Source organism: Lithobates pipiens, unplaced genomic scaffold (genome assembly GCF_037356315.1).
Source record: "Lithobates pipiens isolate NorthernLeopardFrog02 unplaced genomic scaffold, aLitPip1_a1.2 Scaffold_28, whole genome shotgun sequence".
Classification (NCBI taxonomy): Eukaryota; Metazoa; Chordata; class Amphibia; order Anura; family Ranidae; genus Lithobates; species Lithobates pipiens.
The window spans coordinates 44,137,741-44,159,508 of NW_027507789.1; the positions used below are offsets into that span (position 1 = coordinate 44,137,741).

At 41.1% G+C, this 21,768-nt stretch overlaps 1 protein-coding gene across 3 annotated transcripts in view; it reads right to left on the reverse strand.

Annotated features, from left to right (window-relative positions):
- Nucleotides 1-1,278: 1,278 nt before the first annotated feature.
- The window catches only part of RALY (RALY heterogeneous nuclear ribonucleoprotein), a 361,366-nt gene continuing 340,876 nt past the window's right edge, over nucleotides 1,279-21,768 (reverse strand). For 2 of the 3 annotated variants that reach the window (XM_077459153.1, XM_077459151.1), the window contains 3 exons: nucleotides 16,096-16,209; nucleotides 10,876-11,054; nucleotides 1,279-5,405 (listed from right to left, as the gene is read on the reverse strand). In XM_077459153.1, coding sequence (XP_077315279.1) covers nucleotides 10,879-11,054; nucleotides 16,096-16,209 — 290 coding nt within the window. In that variant the 3' untranslated portion in view covers nucleotides 1,279-5,405; nucleotides 10,876-10,878. The remainder of the gene's footprint in view (nucleotides 5,406-10,875; nucleotides 11,055-16,095; nucleotides 16,210-21,768) is intronic. The other variant, XM_077459152.1, reaches the window with a different exon arrangement.

The window sequence follows — 21,768 nt, forward strand, 5'->3', positions numbered from 1 at the left end:
AAACCAAACTTCATCTTTTTCAATTAAATGGCTTCCAAAATTGCATGGCGGCATGGGCGACGCTCGCAGGATCAACACACATTGGGGTGAAGGTATCTAACCTGACCATGGATAATCCCCAGTCAAGCAGCCAATTGAAACCACAACTGTATTAAAAAAATTCAACACTGCAAGGTGCTGTATACACAAAAATATTTTACAAATTTCACAGTAAGGTAAAGTGAATTATACATTTTTTTTCTACCAGATTACCCTCTCTTTCAGCCATCCTCAACATTTTTAACACATAGGAACCCTTGAAATATCTTTCTGGTCTCAGGGAACCCCTGCTAAAAGTTACTATAACTACAACTCATGATACATTAGTGTGATGGTCAATGGGAGGAATGCAACTTACATTTGTGATCATTGGGAAGAATTGCCCCCTTATAGATAGCTGAAAAGATCAATGGTGTCAGTGGGAACTTATTTTATGAGGCAGAAACTGCTCATTGCTCAAGGAACCCCTGGTAGAACCCTAGGGTTTCCATGGAACCCTGATTGAGAAACCTTTATCTATCCTGTGACTTCTTATTTTTTTGTGACTGTGATAGCTTCAATCTAAACAATACTTTTTATAAGAATAATATTAAAAAGCAAAGAGAAAATATGGTTAAAGAGCCAGTCCACCCAAAATTCTTTCTGTATTTTAGAACTTTTTGGGATGAGATTTTTGGAACTTTGTGGGATGAGACAGGCTTTTTGTTGGTTTTGGATGCTCCAACATTAAGTCCACCATGTCTCTGCTCTCCACCTAGGAGATTTGGGTATTCCCATCTACATTTGGGTTTTCCAGCTCTTCCTATTTCATTCACCATAATATATAATAAAAAAAATATATAATGAGCACAGCAGATGTACAGACCCGAGAAACAAGTACAGTGACCCTCCTAATAGAGTCCCCAAGGCAGCCTTTCTCAACTTTTTTTTTTTCAAAGAGGAACCCTTGAAATAACTTTCTGGTCTCAGGGAACCCCTGATAAAAATGACTATATCTATAAACACATAATACATTAGTGTGATGGACAATGGGAAGAATGCTCCTTACATTTGTGATCATTGGGAAGAATTACCTCCTTACAGATTAAAAAAATCAATTGGGTTAGTGGGAACTTATTTGAGAGGTAGAAATTGCCCATTACCCCTAGAAACCTCTGGTTAAACTCTGGTTGAGAAACCCTGCCCCGTGGGATATATATAACTGTTAGCCCTTGTATACACGGTCGGAGATTCAGCGTGAACGTAGTAGTCCCGTCATAACGAAATAACGTCATCACATCGGATTTTCCGACAACTTTGTCCGACCGTGTGTATACAACAGTTTCGGACAAAATCTGTCAGACAAAATCCGACGGATTTGGTTATCGGAATCTCCGACCGTGTGTACAAGGGCTTAGGTGGATCATTTTTTCTCAATCCCCAAAAACTGAAATATCAATATTGGGTGGACTGTTCCTTCCTTTAACCCAATGATGGGATTTTAGTGCACCAGTCCTCTACAATAGTATTGCTTACTTATACCTATTTATCAGCAATATTACCCTGGGAATTATGCTTTCATGACCATATGTTGCCTTTTCTGGCTTAGACCAAATCTCCAGCTCACGCCTAATCCTCCTATTTATTTCTGTCTGAGCATTAACTTACATTTCTGCGATAAGTTCTAGAGAGTGTGGGAATTGGCAATTCTAATTTCAACCAGACTTCCTCTTATCTCTGTCTATGGGGACTTTGAAACTTGACTCCTTACAGATATAAAATACACAAATTAATGCAGCTCTGCATTCATTAGTGCGCTTATAATGCAAGCAGTGTAGTACCAGAATTTGATTTGATTTTAGAATATTCTATTCCCTGTACTGTACAACAGCACAGAGACTGGGAGGGGAAAGGACAGGGGAACAAGTCAGGTGTGCTGCATTCAAATATGTTGGCAAGGAACATGCTAAGAGAGAGCAGAATGAGCAGAGATAAAAAGAAATTAGCCTGCTGCTCTTTCACTGTCCAATTACAGGCTTGTAGTGAGGAGATGACACCACTATATTCCTAAAGGGTAACCGAGAATTTGGTGCCGTTGTTTTTTCTGTTCTCTGTTTATTCTGGCAGAGCTGTGTAAATGTAGAATTGTATGGACAGAAATACAAACCCTTTGGTAGGTAAAGCAGCTTATATGTATATCATCTTTGTAGCTAGCCTTTTGCCTGGAGTTTAGCTTTGATTTGTCCAGGTTTTAAAGGGAACCTCTAGGGCTAGAAATATGGAAGCTGCCATTGCTGACTTGTGTTGAAATAAGCGTCAGGGTTTGTCTTCCCCTAAATTACTTTAGGTTTCTTCAATTTTCTGTTAGAATAATTGTTGTGGGTCAGTGACATATAGCTAGTACATGTCAGCAATGGCTCCCATATATCGCCTTCGCATTATTTGCCAAATCTATCCCAATGAATGCAATAATTCCCTAAAGGAGATTCTGCCTATTTTGCACTAAAAAAGTCCTAAAGGTGTACTTACTTGGCTTCTTGCATTGTATGTTAATGCGGACAGACTTGGCACAGGCTCACTCTAACATTGTTCAAAGAACCGTGCAGTCAGCCATGACACCCCCTTAGAAATATCAAAAATGGTACGAAATATTTTTTAACAATTTGGGCATGTTGTGTGAATGGGTGGGAACACAAAACAAACATATAGTAGAGTTTTCTCAAATTTGACTTCAAACGTGGAAATACGTTTTTAAGGCGGCTTGTTCACACCAGATGATTTGGGGCTACGCTGGCAGTTATTACCAGCGTGGTCCCAACTCATGGACAAGACAAAATGCCTGGTTTATTATGGTGTCAGTCCACACCACAGCAATAAAATGGTTTCCACTGACAAAAGTATTGCATGCTGTACTTTAACTGGTGCAGTAAGTTGCAACATGAACCACCGCATTGCAACACCTTTGCAGCAAATAGGACTGTATTGAAAATTGCACTCTTGATATTTTTAATGAAGCACAAAAAACAAAAAAAACAATGCAAGCAGTGCCATTTAGGGCAAAGTGACAGTGTATGCATAAAGCTCTGCCCCTGGGCACGTATACTTACACAGCCTCCTGGTGCTGCATCCCCACTTGTCTAAGATCCAGTTCTGATTAAGGCCTCTTTCACACGGGGCGGATCAGTAAAGATCCGCCCCGTGATGATCCGCTCGCTCAGCGGGGATCGCTCCGTTGTCCCCGCTGAGCCGGCTGCGGACAGGGCGGTCTCCGCACACTGTGCAGGGACCGCCCTGTCAGCTCTCCGCTCTCCTCTATGGGGATCGGACGAGCACGGACCGTGTGTCCGTGTTCATCCGATCCGCTCTGCAGACGGACAGAAAAATAGGATTTTCCTCCGTCTGCAGAATCGGACATTTGCGGAGGCGGACAATAGCGGGTGTCTGCGGATGCTCATCCGCAGACACCCGCTATCCCATAGGGATGAATGGATGTCCGTATTTCATCCGCAAACAGATGGATGAAATACGGACATACCATCAGCATGTGTGAAAGGGGCCTAACATTTATACATAGGAAATTCTGGAGATTGGGGAGCCTGAGAATGGGGTGGAGTTAATAGCAGTACATGTCGTGACAAAATGGAGGGTATTTTTTTTAGGGGTTAATAGTGCCGTACGTATTGTAGCAAAATATGGGGCCAAGAGTACTATGGTTTGAAAGAAACACCTCTGCTGGGGAATAAACTATCGTAATATGGTTCTCTAAACACACAGCTCTAACAATATGCAGACTAAAAAATGGCCAACAAGCATGGAATAGTTACAACACATGGGCAACAAACTGGCAATACATGAACAACAAATGGGCAAATGTCACAATATGAGGACAACAAATGGGCAACTGCAACAGTATGTAGGCAATTGGGCCTGGGCTTGGGGCACGACTAAGGTGGGCAGATGTTTGAGCTTCAGTAAAATGTCGAAAATTGTATCAACCTACCTGCAATGGTTAAAAAGGAATGGTTTAAAGTATAACTAAAGACAAAACTTTTTTTTGTTTTGGACAGAGTGAAGAGGGATTAGAACACCGGTTAGGTTTTTATTTCTACCCGTTCACCCGTTGAATCTCCCTCTCTATTTGTTCTGTTTACTGTCATCATCAAAAGTGAAAGTAAAAGAAAATCCCACATTTTTGGTTGTCCCCAGAAAAGTAATAGAGGGGAAATCTTACAATGGAGATGGTAGTTCTGGTGACCTGGGGGGACCCAATGGATTCACTTAATTTGCAGGGATTTCCTCTTACTTTCTATTTTGGCTGTGGGACAGGAAGTGAAGGGAAATCTTCCCAATGGGACACAAATGACAAAAAAAAAAACCTGACAGTGGTTATACTCCTCCCTTACTCAAAATTTAAAAAAGGGTTTGCCTATAGTTCTACATTTTAGCCATCAGCTCGATAAATTAGCAGTCTGATTAGAAGTCTGATTAGCGCTGGGGACCTAGAGATCTGGGTTTAGATGAGGGATGACATTATGCCATCTCCCCCCACGTAACAGTGTTTGGGTTGGTGATTGGTGCCTCAGGCCAGAGCACTGTCACATAGGGGAGGTCACATGCCAACATCTCTTTAATGTTCGTGATAGCCAGAGATAATGCAATCAAGCCTACCTATCCTTCACTCAGGAGCAATGTTTTTGTAATTCATTGCAAGAAAGATGTACCTTTTCACACAAAATATTAAAGCAATTTAAAAATAAAGACATGTGCCCTATTGATACATGTGAATGGTAATAACACATCCACCTTAGCCATTGTGGAATTTTTTTTCTGGATAACATAGAAATTCGGTTCCCTGATCGGCATTATTTGTTGCCTGCAGTTGTTCCATAACAAATTTTTGGTGCCAAAAAGCTTAGGCTGTCTTCTCATGAACCATTGCTTGCTTCCACATGATTGAGACAAGGTAACACATACTTCACAAAAGATTAATGTTGCCAAAACCCTGTTTATCCACCTCAGAGACCTAAATGGGAAATCCCAATTTAGAATCTTAAAATCCAGAATGTGTTCAGATCTTTGCCCAGCCATTCCATTGCATGAGGAACATCAGATGACTCCATCTTGGACACTATGCAGCTTCTATGGTTCCATCAGACAAAGTTCCCCCGTGTTTTTTCAGCCAGTGTGGTGTACCACAGTATTTTTTCTTCACCAGGCCCACCACTGTTTCTTATGTTATAAAATGATAAATAATGATTTGTGATTTTTAAACCTGCAAAATCGATGCTCTGGTGTTCCGTGGAGGCAAATTGCAACCTTTTAGTTTATAGTCCTTTTACAGATCCATGGGGTAGATCCCTCTAGAGATCACAAACTCTGTGATGAAGCTAAAAAAAAAGAAAATAGACATTAAATTGAATTATCATTTTATATTTGCTCACATATATATATATATATATATGTATATATATAAATATATATATATATTTATAATATATAACTTTTCAAAGTAGAGGAAAGCTGCACCCAGTCTTCAATTAGTGCAATGCGATCTTGTCACCCCACTGACCAAATATATATTTAAATCACATAATTCAATTGATGTGATTTATCCCTTATTCAATAGGTCAATCCAAAGTTTCAGAGAGAAAGAGATTTTGTCTCTTGCTATCTCTTTAGCTAACCCATGGTGCTCTGGGAATTCTATTTTGTGTATTATGTATTATCATAAATATGTTTATATGTTTGTTTATAAAACAAGTATAGTGTGTGTGTGTGTGTGTGTGTGTGTGTGTGTGTGTGTGTGTGTGTGTGTATATATATATATATATATATATATATATATATATATATATATATATATATATATATATATATTGATGGCAAACAGTCAGGGACTATGATTTTTTTATTTTTATTAACAGCTGTCTAATATTAGGGGAGACATCTTAAAGTCTACGAGAGAGATAACCAGGTCTAAAAGTCCCCTGATGTCTCATTAAAGAGAACCTTCTACCCCAAAATAGTATCACATAGGGGAGAAGAAGTCCCCTATGTGATAAAAAATAAAGTTTGGTAAAAGAAAGTTAAACATGGGCACCTAAAGCCTACCCAAACCCCCCAATTTTTTTTATCCCCCCCCCCCCCCCCCCCCACACACACAAATTACCAAAAGTATTGGGACACCTGGCTTTACACGCACATGAAATTTAATGACATCCCAGTCTTGGTCCATAGGGTTCAATATTGAATTGGCCCACCCTTTGCAGCTATAACACATTCAACTCTTCTGGGAAGGCTATCCACAAGGTTTAGGAGTGTGTCTATGGGAATGTTTGACCATTCTTCCAGGACCGCATTTGTGAGGTCAGACACTGATGTCTGACCAGAAGGCCTGACTTGCAGTGTCCGCTCTAATTCATCCCAAAGGTGTTCTTTGTTGTTGAGGTCAGGCCAGTCAAGTTCCTCTACCCCAAACTCGCTCATCCATGTCTTTATGGACCTTGCTTTGCACCTGGTCCAAATCATTTGGTGGAGGGGGGATTATGGTGTGGGGTTGGGCTTGGCCCCTTAGTTCCACTGAAGGAAACTTTTAAGGCGTCAGCATACCGAGACATTTTGGAAAATGTCATGCTCCCAACTTTGTGGGAAAAGTTTGGGGATGGCTCCTTCCTGTTCCAACATGACTACACACCAGTGCACAAAGCAAGGTCCATAAAGACATGGATGAGTGCATTTGGGGTGGAGGAACTTGACTGGCCTGCACAGACAATCCTGGTGGGCCAACTCAATATTGAACCCTACGGACTGAGACTGGGATGCCATTAAAGTTCATGTACGGCAGGCGTCCAAGGCTATAGAGGCGATCACAGTGGATCCACTGTTTGATCACCTATGTGGCCAGCCGGTGGCACAGTCAGATCATTTCTCGGGTGAAACGGTAAGCCGGAGAAACGCTGGTGGCTCAAACCGCTTTCGTGAGAAAGCCAGCCACCGTCTGTAAGAAAACAATACCGGTGTTATGACTAATATCTTTTTCTATTTAAGGCAAACCGCCTTAAATATATACATATTGCGGTCAGCAAGTAGTTAAACATGAAAATGTCAATTGCGCTACACAAGTCACATATTGCCACACATGCCTGAGTGAGAGCAATTAGTCATGGTTAACTCTAAACTGATGACCTGTATGGGCTTTTGAAGTGTTGCTTATGGAAGATTTAGAGCAGGGATATGCAATTAGCGGACCTCCAGCTGCTGCAAAACTACAAGTCCCATCATGCCTCTGCCTCTGGGTGTCATGCTTGTGGTTGTCAGAGTCTTGCTATGCCTCATGGGAATTGTAGTTCTGCAACAGCTGGAGGTCCGCTAATTGCATATCCCTGATTTAGAGTACAGAAGTTTGTCGCTTTTCCACAGGCACACGCAGTCCAAAGGCTTGACAAGTTGGGTATTTATTCGGCGCAACCTTGTCTTTTACATTTTACAGATAGATTGGCGAATGTATTATATTTGTGTGCTCTAAAATTTACTTTAGTGTATTTTATGCTAAAATGTTGTGCTTTATAAACCATTGTGATAATGTGTGACTTGAAAAATTGTAATTACCAGCATTTTATTCTCCAGGTTCTCTGCTTTCACAAAATATATTGTGTTTGGGGGGGGGGGGGGTTTAAGTAATCCTAAGGCCTAAATATTTTTTTTTTTTTTTTTTTTATAATGTGTGTGCAATAGGATAGAAACACCTCTATGTTGTTGTCTAGTGTAAGTAGTCCGTGTAATAATACATAAGTACTTATTTGTCAGTGCAGAAAAATAAACAACCTACTTGTTTCCAACACAATGAGACTTTATTATGCCGAGTAAAACACACAATGAGGTTTCTAAGGAAAATAATTATACTTGAAAAAATATTGTTTCTAATGGAACAAAATGGGCTTTCACTGGGAGTAATCATACCTTTTCTGTCAGCTACAATCAGTTATTTAGTGCACGTGTTTTATCCGCACTGCTGACCGAACAAGGCTAGTAGAAGCTTGGCTTGGTAAGCTCTATGGCCCTGTCATTTCAAACAACACTGGTCAATATACTGTGCTTGGAATTCCAGACTCTAAACTATAAAACCAATAATTAATTCAGTTATTTATAAAAACATTAAAGTGATTTTAACCCTTTCATGCTTAAGCCTATTTCTGACATTTGTTGCTCACAAGTTCAAATCCTTTTTTTTTTCTAGAAAATTACTTAGAACCCCCCAAACATTATATATATATATATATATATATATATATATATATATATATATATATATATATATATATATATATATATATATATATATAGTTTTTATTTTTATATTTTGATAGATTATTATTATTTATTTATATATATATTTATATATATATATATATATGTATATATATATATATATATTTTTAGCAGAGACCCTATCAAATAGAATGGTGAACGTTGTACATTTTTTATGTCACATGGTATTTGCACAGTGGTCTTTCAAACTCAATCTTTTGGGGGAAAAAAGACACTTTCACTAATTAACAAAACAGTAAACAAAACAGTAAAGTTGGCCCAATTTTTTTGTATAATGTAAAAGATGATGTTATGCCGAGTAAATAGATATCTAATATGTCAGGCTTTGCAATTGCGCACACTCGTGAAATGGAGACAAACTACGGTACTTGAAAACCTCCATAGGCAACATTTTGAAAATTTCTACAGGTTACTAGTTTAGAGATACAGAGGAGGTCCTTTGCTAGAATTATTGCTCTTGCTCCAACAATTGCAGCGATACCTCACTTGTGTGGTTTGAACACTGTTTACATTTGCGGGCGTGACTTACGTATGCGTTCGTTGAGTTTTTACACTGCTTTAAAAAAAAAAAACTCTGATCAATTTTATTGCTGTCACAAGGAATGTAAACATCCCTTGTGACAGTAATAGGTAGTGAAAGGTACTCTACAAGACCCCAAATCCCTCCTTTGCACTTAAAAGTATCCAAAACACCAAAAACAGCGTTTTGGAACGCTAGGGTTTTTTTTTTAATCGGCACCATTGGCAGCCGAGTAAACCGAAAGTGATGTCATGGCATCGCTTCCAGGTTACTCAATAGGAGACCCAATCGAAGCCGATTCTGGCTTCATTTGGGTCTTCGGCCAGCTGGCATATGTGTCGGCAGTGGGACCGGTGGGACAGAAGAGCCTGGGAGAGCCGCAGAAGGTGGTGGTTGGGGGGGGGGGGGGGGTTGATGCCCCCCCCCCTGCTTCTTAGGATAACAGCCGAGCGTCTTTTAGCCACATCGGTTGTTATCACTAAAAAGCCAACCGCTGACTCTAAAAAACGGTACTGGGGTGATGCCTGTAGCTGTAGACATCACCCTGGTATAACCCCTTCAAGCCTCGGACGCATATTTGCGTACAGTCGGTGTGAAGGGGCTATAGTGTATTTAAAATGTATTAAAGTGTACTTCACTTTAACACCGACGAAGACGTGATGACGAAATGCGTATGGGCGTGACTGTACAGCTGTCCTGTGTCAGTGTAAGGACGCTGGTCTTCTCGGGACTTGCTGTTTCTGCCGGTTGTTAAACATCTTTAATCGGGGAACGGTGAGATATGACTGTGCGGTACTAATGACACATACGAATGTGATTTTATGCGACTGAAGGGGGCGACACAGAGCACGAGGTTTATCTTACAAGATTGCTGTGTGGTGAACCTGTTTAAAAGGATCTTTCCCCCTTTCTCTGGGAATTTTGTGGAGCACTACTCTACACTCCAAGAATCACCTATCTTTGGGACTATATGGACTTTTCCTTTTCTCTCTAATTTCTATGAAGTTTTTGCTTATTTAATCATGTTTTTAGTGGATTATTAGATTTATTTAGTAGCGCTGTTAATATAGTGGCATTGTTTGCAACTTTGGTCGGAATATTATTACTATATATGGGTGGCACGGTGGTGTAGTGGTTAGCACTCTCACCTAGCAGTAAAAGGGGTCACTGGTTCAAATCCCAACCATGACACTACCTGCCTGGAGTTTGCATGTTCTCCCTGTGCCTGCGTGAGTTTCCTCCCACACTCCAAAGACATGCTGGTAGGTTAATTGGCTTCTATCTAAATTGGCCCTAGTATATGAATGGGGATCTTGGATTGTGGGCTCCTTAAGGGTAGGGACTGATGTGAGTGTGCAATGTACAGGGATAGGGACAATTGTAGACACTCACTCAGGTTGAACTGGATGGACTGGTGTCTTTATTCAACCTTACCAACTAAGTAACTATATGTGTACGAATGTGGAAGGGGTGTTTGAATCTGGGCAGAATTACATAGTGTATGGTGGTGTCACCATCTTGGCTTTGCAATACGGAATGGGAATTTTTATCTAGACAGAATTACATAGTACACAATAGTGTCACCATCTGGGCTATGCAATGTGGAATGGGTGTTTGTGTGTTTGAATCTAGACAGCATTACATATGGTCTGTCTGGTAAAGCAGTTCACACAAACGTTCATCAACGTGTGAAAAATTGTTACTTTTATTTAACTAAAAAAATGCCTGCATTACTAAGACCTCGTTTTATTTTGCTGCAACTCAGAAAACCAGACTTTACATATCCACTAATTTTCACCTTGATTTTCTAATCTCTTATACCGATTCTAAGGGCAATTACAAAGCATTATTGGATTGCAGTCTGGAAGTACAGCTGTTATTGAATCTCTAGGCTTGTGTACATTGACAGCAAGGTTCCCTATGCAATTCAATAAGCAAAGGCAGCCAAAAGTCTTCTTATGCTGTGTGGAAAAGGAAACCTTATATAAGCAGAATGAAGGGGCACCTACATTTCATACTAGATCATCCGTGCAGTCATCCTGTGCAAGATCATCTCCGTCATCTCCATTTATGGGTTCATCTGTGACTGTGTCTCCGGCTTCTGATGTGCTTTCGTCCTGGGAGAATTCACTACGGCTGCAGTCAGACTTCTTTCTTGATGTTATGGCTGGAGGAAGGAGGAAGACATCTGGGAACAGTCCCATCATTGAATATTGGAGGGTTTTGTACATTACACATGAGATGATGACCCTCCTACTGTAAAGGTTCCCAGAGAAGCCATACAAGCTCCCAATGTACCATACAAGACTGATTGCATTTGGCCATGGAACTTAACTTTGAATCCAAATATCATTATGTTCTTCTCTTTACTAATACAGTAAATGGAGAAGGTCGGCAACAATGGTAGTTTGGATGAAACCTCAAGCTTACAGTGGTGTGAAAAAGTGTTTGCCCCCTTCCTCATTTCCTGTTCCTTTGCATGTTTGTCACACTTAAGTGTTTCGGAACATCAAACCAATTTAAACAATAGTCAAGGACAACACAAGTAAACACAAAATGCAATTTGTAAATGAAGGTGTTTATTATTAAAGGTGAAAAAAAATCCAAACCATCATGGCCCTGTGTGAAAAAGTGATTGCCCCCTAAACCTAATAACTGGTTGGGCCACCCTTAGCAGCAACAACTGCAACCAAGCGTTTGCGATAACGTGCAATAAGGCTTTTACAGCGTCCTGGAGGAATTTTGGCCCACTCATCTTTGCAGAATTGTCCTAATTCAGTTACATTAGAGGGTTTTCGAGCATGAACAGCCTTTTTAAGGTCATACCACAACATCTCAATAGGATTCAGGTCAGGACTTTGGCTAGGCCACTCCAAAGTCTTCATTTTGTTTTTCTTCAGCCATTCGGTGGTGGACTTGCTGGTGTGTTTAGGATCATTGTCCTGCTGCAGAACCCAAGTTCGTTTCAGCTTGAGTACACGAACAGATGGTCGGACATTCTCCTTCAGGATCTCTTGGTAGACAGCAGAATTCATAGTTCCTTTTATCACGGCAAGTCTTCCAGGTCCTGAAGCAGCAAAACAGCCCCAGACCATCACACTACCACCACCATATTTTACGGTTGGTATAATGTTCTTTTTATGAAATGCAGTGTTCCTTCTACGCCAGATATACTTGGACACACACCTTCCAAAGAGTTCCACTTTTGTCTCATCGGTCCACAGAATGTTGTCCCAAAAGTCTTGGGGATCATCAAGATGTGTTGTGGAGAAATTGAGACGAGCTTTGATGTTCTTTTTGCTCAGCAGTGGTTTTCTCCTTGGAACTCTGCCATGCAGGCTATTTTTGCCCAGTCTTTTCCTGATGGTGGAGGCATGGACGCTGACCTTAACTGAGGCAAGTGAGGCCTGCAGTTCCTTGGACGTTGTTGTGGGGTCTTTTGTGACCTCTTGGATGAGTCGTCGCTGCGCTCTTGGGGTAATTTTGGGCGGCCGGCCACTCCTGGGAAGGTTCACCACTGTTCCATGTCTTCGCCATTTGTGGATAATGGCTCTCACTGTGGTTCGCTGGATTCCCAAAGCTTTGGAAATGGCTTTATAACCCTTTCCAGACTGATAGATCTCAATTACTTTCTTTCTCAATTGTTCCTGAATTTCTTTGGGTCTCGGCATGATGTGTAGCTTTTAAGGATCTTCTGGTGGACCTTACTGTGTCAAGCAGCTCCTATTTAAGTGATGCCTTGATTGTGAACAGGTGTGGCAATAATCAGGCCTGGGTGTGGCTAGAGAAATTGAACTCAGGTGTGGACAACCACAGTTCTAGTATGTTTTAACAAGGGGGGCAATCACTTTTTCACACAGGGCCATGATGGTTTGGATTTTTTTTCACCTTTAATAATAAACACCTTCATTTACAAATTGCATTTTGTGTTTACTTGTGTTGTCCTTGACTATTGTTTAAATTGGTTTGATGTTCCGAAACACTTAAGTGTGACAAACATGCAAAGGAACAGGAAATCAGGAAGGGAGCAAACACTTTTTCACACCACTGTAACTGGTCACCAAGACACTAAGAAGGAAAAGCTCTGCCCTGAGTACAGGGCAGTTAAGACCCACCATAAGACCCACCATGGAATTGAACCTTGCCCTATTCCATCCAAAATGGAGAAATATAACCTTCATTAAATTGCTCCTTTAATTTTCTAACATCAAGAAATTAAATTCTAGACAGCTGAGACTAGGCATGTGTAAGAACACAAACCGAGTTGCCTTTTTTATAGCTTTGAACAACCCGGATTTTAATTAAGTTTGTATTGCTGTTTCATTCTTCCATTGGCAAGATGCTTTCACTTAACTGTGTGGCCAGCAAAACAGAAAGTGCACACAATCTCCCAACAAGAGCATACACAGTAACACTATTATCTTTTTAAAGTAGAGTACAGTGCATCCAGAAAATATTCACAGTGCTTCACTTTTTCCACATTTTGTTATGTTACAACCTTATTCCAAAATGGTTTAAACAATTATTTACCTCAAAATTCCACAAACAATTACCCCATAATGACAATATGAAAGAAGTTTGTTTGAAATCTTTGCAAATTTATTAAAAATGAAAAAAAAATAAAAATAAATCACGTGTACATAACTATTCACAGCCTTTGTCATGACACTTAAAATTGAGCTCAGGTGCCTCCTGTTTCCACTGATCGTTCTTGAGATGTTTCTACAACTTGATTGGAGTCCACCTGTGCTAAATTTAGTTGATTGGACATGATTTGGAAAGGAACACACCTGTCTCTATAACATCCCACAGTTAACAGTGCATGTCAGAGCACAGACCAAGCCAGGAAGTCCAAGGAATTGTCTGTAGAACCTTTGGGAAAGGTACAGAAAAATGTCTGCAGCATTAATGAGCACAGTGGCCTCAATCATCAGTAAATGGAAGATGTTTGAAATTACCAGGACACTTCCTAGAGTGGGCCGCCTTTGCCAAACAGAGCGATTGGGGAGAAAAGCCTTAGTTATGGAAGGTGACCAAGAACCTATCATGCTGACAGAGCTCCAGTTTTCCCCTGTAGAAAGCCTTCTAGGAGAACAACCATGTCTACAGCACTCCACCAATCAGGCTGGTATGGTAGAGTGGCTAGACAGAACCCCCCCTCATCAAAATGCTCATGTCAGCCCACTTGGAGTTTTCCAAAAGGCATCTGAAGGACTCTCAGACCATGACAAACACAATTCTCTGGTCTGATGAAACAAAGATTGAACTCTTTAGCCTGAATGGCAAGCGTCATGTCTGGAGAAGACCAGGCACCGCTCATCACTTGACCAATACCATCCCTACAGTGAAGCATAGTGGTGGTATGTTTTTCAGTGGCAGGAACTGGGAGACTAATCAAGATTGAGGGAAAGATGAATGCAGCAATGTACAGAGACATCCTTGATAACAAACCTTCTCCAGAGTGCTCTGGGGTGAAGGTTCACCTTCCAACAAGACAACGACCCTGCAGACAAGAAAACAAAGGAGTGGCTACGGGACAACTCTGTGAATGAACCTAATTGAACATTGCAAAAAGTTAGCCACTGCCTCCACAGCAAGGAGCATTGGAGGGCAACCTATTTAAAAAAAGGCCAAGGAAAAACCAAAGGAACATTCCAAGCTCTACTTTACCAACCAGCCTGCAACCAACCAAATTAACAATGTGCATTAAACACAGGGCTTTAGTCTGCACACATTTGCAAATAACTGAACCTAAATCAACATCTCTGGTGATATCTGAAAATGGCTGTGCACTGACGCTCTCCATCCAACCTGATGGAGTTTGAGGGGGTCCTACAAAGAAGAATGGGAGAAACTGCCCAGAAATAGATGTGCCAAGCTTGTAGCATCATACTTTAAAAGACCTGAGGCTGTAATTGGTGCCAAAGGTGCTTCAACAAGTAAAGGCAGTGAATACTTATGTATGTGTCATTTTTTTTTATTTCTAACAAATTTGCAAAGATTTCAAACAAACTTCTTCCATGTTGTCATTATGGGTATTGTTTGTAGAATTTGGAGGAAAATAAAGAATTTAATCCGTGATAAACCTTCCCCATTTCAACCAAGGATAACATTTAATCAGGCTTTAGGCTGCTTTATTAATGTAGCCGGAAAACCTCCGGATAAGTGTATGCTGTATCATGTATTCTCTCCCTGTCAGGGCAGAAATGTCAGCTGAGTGTCAGGCTGTAGGACTCAACCCTATGGAGGTTGCCCTTTCTCTTGCCTTATAACTGACACGTAGTCTGGGCTGCTGAATGAGAGTCAAACTTTCAATTATAAAAACATTTAGCTATCCTTTATGTAATCCTGACAACACTGATAAGATATTTCTGAACATCTTTTATCAGCACTGAAGCTGTTATGAGAGCTAGGACGGCCTTATAGCTTGAATCTTCTTTTCTGACAAGAAGCGAATACAAGTGAATAATGAAAAATTGTCTCTGAGAACGAAGCCTGAGCTTTTATAAATCAATTGTGGAGATTTTGATCATTAGAAATTCTTGGTCACCAGACCCCGGTCAGGAATGTGAGCAAGACCAGACTCCATTTTGTTACCCATGCCAATATGTCAGTATCAGGAGTCCTTCACAGATAGCAAGGAAACTTGCCACAAATTTGTGGGAGTGTTGCATTGTAAGACTGTTAACTTGCTACACATTTTCACTGGCAAGTTGTACACTTGCAGAGCACTTGAAGTACAAGTTCTAGTTGACACTTTTCCAATATGTAGCAAATTTGCACGGCAAGTCTCTAGCAAGAGCAAAGAGCTGGAGCTCTGCAAGTCTACACCATGAAAATTCAGCCACAGTGACCCCCTGTGGTGGGATGACTATTGCGCAACATAACTGAACCAGAATTTGCAGCAGACTTGCAGAAAGTTTGCAAAGAAAGTTGATCTGGAGTCATATAATGCAGACTTGCTACAATTGTGCAACAAACTTGTGAAGCCTGGCAAGTCTAGCAATAGCTTAGCAAGTCATTTTCAAACTTGCAGCTCAATTGCTTGCTATCTGGGTTAAGGGACAATATAGTGTGACAGAGGCACAATACATTCTAGAATTTGTCCAAATCTCGCCCTAAAATTCTCCAAATAAGCATGATATAGGACCTACTAATAAGGTCTGTGAGCTGAACAATTTCATGTAAAACAATGGCTTAATGCTAAGCCCCATTCTTCATCAACTAACCTGCGCATGACTTCTGTTCATCTGTTATCTGCTCCAACCTTCCCAGCAGGGCATCAATGTTTGTCTTGATTTGTGTGAGCTCTGACTTAATAGTTTGAATCTCGTTGCTTCTTACTACAAAGAAAAATAAAATCTCAGCATGTCATTGTCATTTAACCATTTAGTTATATAGTTAATCTGGTTGAAAAAGACAAGTCTATATATTTCAACCAACATAGAAAAAACAAAAACACAAATAGAAAACCTCCATATATAAAATCCTATACCCACAGTTGATCCAGAGGAAGGGAAAAAAAATCCCACAATAAAGAATCATACATCAGACGTTTTCAAACCTTCCAATAAAGGGTCAGTTTACTGTTCTTTAGACTTGGGTGGGGGTCAGACTGAGGCCAGTGAGAGTAGGAAATACCCCAGCATCAGTGGGAATACACAAAGCCCTGGGCTTGGTGGTAAGTGGAAGTAAAACAATTACATAGTGCCTGTCGGCATTAGGAGGAGGAATAGTACCTCATTATTGGTATTAATGGGAGGTGCCTCATCGTTGGCGTCAGTGGAAGATTGGATGGAATCATTGGTGTCCGTGGGAAGTTGGTGTCAGTGGAAAGAATGATGCCTCATTGTTGGTGTCAGTTGAAGGAATAGTTTCTCATATCAATGTGAATAGGCCCATCAAGGGCCGGATAAAGGCAAGCAAAGGCAAAGGGCCACATTCAAGACTGTGGGCCACAGTTTGGAGACCACTGCTTTAGATCATAGAATGCCTGTCACCAATCCAAGGGTGAAATGTATGTGGATGGGATTAAACTGCTTTGAATGGTGTAGATATTCATAAAAGGCCATCTATACTACAAAGTTTAACTGCTCATTTTATCCAGAGGATGATGAATAAGGTGATTATCCTTTCCATATCCATCCTTCTTTCAGGCTTCCACCAATTTATGCAACTGCGCTGCCGAAACCACCAGTCATAGCTCTCTGACGTCTTTCTGTACAATGCAGGACCAGCAATCCAACATTGTACAGTAAGATGTAGAGGGGCACCCATATTCTACATTGTCGGACAATGGAGAAGAACATTGCTGCCAAGAAATTAAGTAGTACAATAAATACTTATATCATCTTATTCATCATCCCTTAGCGAAAATTAACAGGTAACCACAGTTAGGAAGGAGGACCCACTGCGTGTGTGCTTTTTTTTCCCTGGAGTTCAGCTTTAAGAGACCAAATAGAGCATTAGAGAAGATTGGTGTTAGGGTTACATACACTAGTGTTGGGTGAAGTCTTCTAATCATGGATAATTCTTCAGGACAATAAGCCCTTGTATACATGGTCGGACATTCCGATGGAAAATGTCCGATCGGACCGTGTTGTCGGATAATCCGACTGTGTGTGGGCTCCATCGGACTGTTCCGTCGGAATATCCGACTGACAAAGTTTTAGAGCTGGGCTATAAAACTTTCCGACAATATGATCCGATCGGACTTTGTCCAATTGTGTGTAGATAATTCCGATCGGACAAAGTGCCACACAGGCTCAGATCAAATTCCTAGACCAAAGCTATTGGCTACTAGTCTGAATGTAGTCCCGTCGTAACGAAATAACGTCATCACGTTACCTACGATCGGATTTTCCGACAACTTTGTCCGACTGTGTGTATGCAACACAGGTTTTGGACAAAATCCGTCGGACAAAATCCGACGGATTTTGTTGTCGGAATGTCCGACCGTGTGCACAAGGGCTTAGAATCAAAGTTCACTTAGCCCACCAAGTTCCATTTATAATTTAACTATTACTTTTGGTTGGACTGACCCTTCAAGACATACTTAAATTATAACTAACAGCAAAACCTTTTCTTTTAACTTTGGATAGAGTGAAGAAGAATTGGAACACCTATCAATTTTTATTGCTGTCTGTGCCCCAGTTAGGGAGATTTACCCTCTCCATTTGTCCTGTTAACTGTTAGGGTCCTTTCACACGGGGCGGATCAGTTCTGATCCGCCCCGTGGATGTCCGTTTGCTCAGCGGGGATCACTCCGCCGATCCCCGCTGAGCAGGGAGATGACAGGTCTGTCTCCGCACACTGTGCAGGGACGGACCTGTCACAGCGCCGCTCTCCCCTATGGGAGATCGGATGACGACGGACCGCAGTGCCCGTCGTCATCCGATCCGATCCGCAGACGGATGGAAAAATAGCTTTTTCCTCCGTCACACTTTTTCGGATCGGAGCGGGTCGGATGTCAGCGGACATGTCACCGCTGACATCCGACGCTCCATAGACCTCTATGGAGCACCCGTTCAGGTCCGCCTGAAAAACTGACAGGCGGGCCTGAACGGGACGTTAGTGTGAAAGGGGCCTTATAAAAAGTGAAAGAAAACACCAAAGCTTTGATTGTCCCCAAAACCGTACTTTCAACAATTCCTATTTTGACTATGAGATAGGAAATGAAAGGAAATTTCCCCAATGTGGCACAGATGGCAAAATAAAATAAACATGCCAGGGGTCATAACTTTTTCTTCCTCTATCCAAAATGAAACAAAAAAAATAATGCTTTTTCCTTTAGTTCTACTTTAAAGATAAAAAAAAATATTGATGGACCCACAAGGGTATCCTACTGGTATTGCTATCTTAAAGTAGTTGATGTAGGAGATCTAGTTTCCAAGCAGGTGGCTTTGATACTCCACAGTCTCCTTGGCTTGAACTGTATTGTAGGTCCAGATACGACTTTATCCCAATAAAGAGGTCAGGGGGACTTTCAAAAGAGTAATCAATGTGTTTTGGGAGCCCAAAGACTCTTCTTGTTGTCAACAGCTGGTTTGGCAGCCCTGTATTTAAGACATACATCATTCTTAGAGGTAGACCACATGCCTTGGTTCCAACTAATAATTTGGCTCATGGAGCTGGAATACATGTTGTTCACAATGAAAGTATCACAAGAGGCCTCTGAATATGTGTGCTATACATGCTAATGCCCCATACACACAGTTGGATTTTCCGACGGAAAATGTGCGATCGGATCATGTTGTCAGAAAATCCGACCGTGTGTGGGCTCCATCTGACTTTTTCCAACGCACAAAGTTTGAGAGCAGGATCTAAAATTTTCCGACAACAAAATCCGATCGCATAAATTCCAATTGTGTGTAGACAATTCCGACGGACAAAGTGCCACGCATGCTCAGAATAACCTAAGAGACGAAAGCTATTGGCTACTGGCCCGTTTACAGTCCCGACGTACTGTTTGACGTCACCTCATTCAGAGCGATCGGATTTTCTGACAACATTGCAACCGTTTATGCAAGACAAGTTTCGGCCAAAATCCATTGGAAAAAAAAACGATGGATTTTGTGGTCGGAATGTCCAACCGTGTGTATGGGGTATTAGACTTCTAATGACATGAGGGTAATAGAAATCTAGGTCAGCAGGTACTGTGATTATAATACAAACAGATCTTCTCAGCAAACTTTAACCGCTTCAATACTGAGCATTTTCACTCCCTTTCTGCCCAGGCCAATTTTCAGCTTTCAGCGCTGTCGCACTTTGAATGACAATTGCGCAGTCATGCAACACTGTACCCAACCTAAATTTCTTTTGTTAGTATTTAATCACCACTGGGCTTTTTATTTTTTGTTAAACAAACAAAAAAATGTTTTCTTTTAGTTTTTGTTATAAAATTTTGTAAATAAGTTTATAAGTTGTAGAATTTTTTTTTCTATTACTGATGTGCTCTGATGCTACACTGATGGGCACTGGTAGGCTGCACTGATGAGGCGGCACTGACGGTCACTGATGAGCAGACACTAATATGCAGCACTGATGGGCACTGATAGGCAGCACTGATAGGTCGCACTGATGGGCACTGATAGGCAGCACTGATAGGCCGCACTGATGGGCACTGATAGGCCGCACTGATGGGCACTGATAGGCCGCACTGATGGCCACTGATAGGCAGCATTGATGGGCCGTACTGATGGGCTGCACTGATGGGCACTGATAGCTGGCACTGGTTGGTATCACTGGTGGGCAATGACAGGCATCATTAGTGGGCACTGACAGGCATCACTGATCACGTATCTACCCTGTGAGGAAAGCTGATTATTGGCTCTCCTCTCCTCATGCGCTATCAGTTCTGAAGGACATCATATGACGATAGCAGATTGACATCCAGGCGGGAAGTGGTTAACATATCCAAATAGGTGTTTCAGCCTAAGTCTCAACCTCTGGTGACCCATGTTTTCCCACAGGTGCAGTTTCTGTACATACATCACATAGTGACCTACAGTATAAAGGAAGTGGGGTCCTAAGGTAATGGGCAGACATTTTCCTTTATGCAGTCTTCATTTGTGTCAGAATCCCACATGCTTTACCTGGGAGGTTGAAACTTCCACTTTCTGAGGCTACATTCATTTAAATAGGAGTCCTCAACTCAGTGACACATCTGAACTCAATTCACCCAACACCAGTGCATGTCATACAACACTCCAGACGGAAAAGGCTATCAATCTGATCGTAGGGTCGATTTGGGTCTGAAGTCCAAGCATCTCATGGCAAGAAACCAGATAAAAATTTTGATTGTTGAACTGTGGCTTACAATTTGATTTTTAAGTGAACCTGTGTTTAGACCATGCACACATATCCCGAACACTAGGGAAAGGTGCATCAAAAAGGTCCTCACTAACTTCTGTAGCAATAGACATTGTGGAGAAATTCATTTTCACTAGAAAGGCACAGAAATCGTTCCTTTATTTCCTAGAACTTTCTATTGCACCCCCAGAACCTTGGCTGCCTGCCAGCCCTCTAATGTATCTAGGTGTTTCTAAGCTGATTGTTTGTTTGTTTTGCCCTTAACCACTTTACTCCCTTCCTGACCAAGCCCTTTTTTGTGATACGGTACTGCCTTGCTTTAGCTGCCAATTTTGCGGTCGTGAAATTTTTCCTACAGAGATTTCTTTTGGTGGTACAGTATTTGATCACCTCTGCGGTTTTTATTTTTTGCGCTATAAACAAAAAAAGCAATATTTTTTTCTTTTTGCTATAATAAATATACCTAAAACAATATATAAAAAAAACTAATTTCTTCTACACTTTAGGCCAGCCGTTCCCAACCAGGGTTCCTCCAGAGGTTGTAGGGGTTCCTTGAGCTGTGGCTGATGAACCATCTTTTTGATGATGCCTACAGAGTTCAAGGTTCAGCATCACTTAGCAAAGCCAGCAGCATGACACCAAATATATTTTTAGCTGTCTTTGAGGGTGGCAATCTGAGCACCACTTTAAGGGGAACATTCTTCCTATTGGGCACCAGTATAAGGGGCATTGTTCTATTGACCCCTGATGAATTGGTTTTAGTAAGGGTTCCTCAAGACTTGAAAGTTATTTTTGGGGTTCCTCTGGGGTTAAAAGGTTGAGAAAGCCTGCTTTAGGCCAATATATATTCTTCTACATATTTTTGGTAGAAAAAAATTGCAATAAGCGTATATTGATTGGTTTGTGCAAAAGTCATCACATCTACAAAATAGGGGATAGATCTATGGCATTTTTATTAATAATTTTTTTTATTAGCAATGGCAGCGATCTGCGATTTTTATCGTGACTGTGACATTACTGCAGATAGATCGGACACTTTTGACACTATTTTGGGACTGTTGGCATTTATACAGCGATCAGTGCTATAAAAA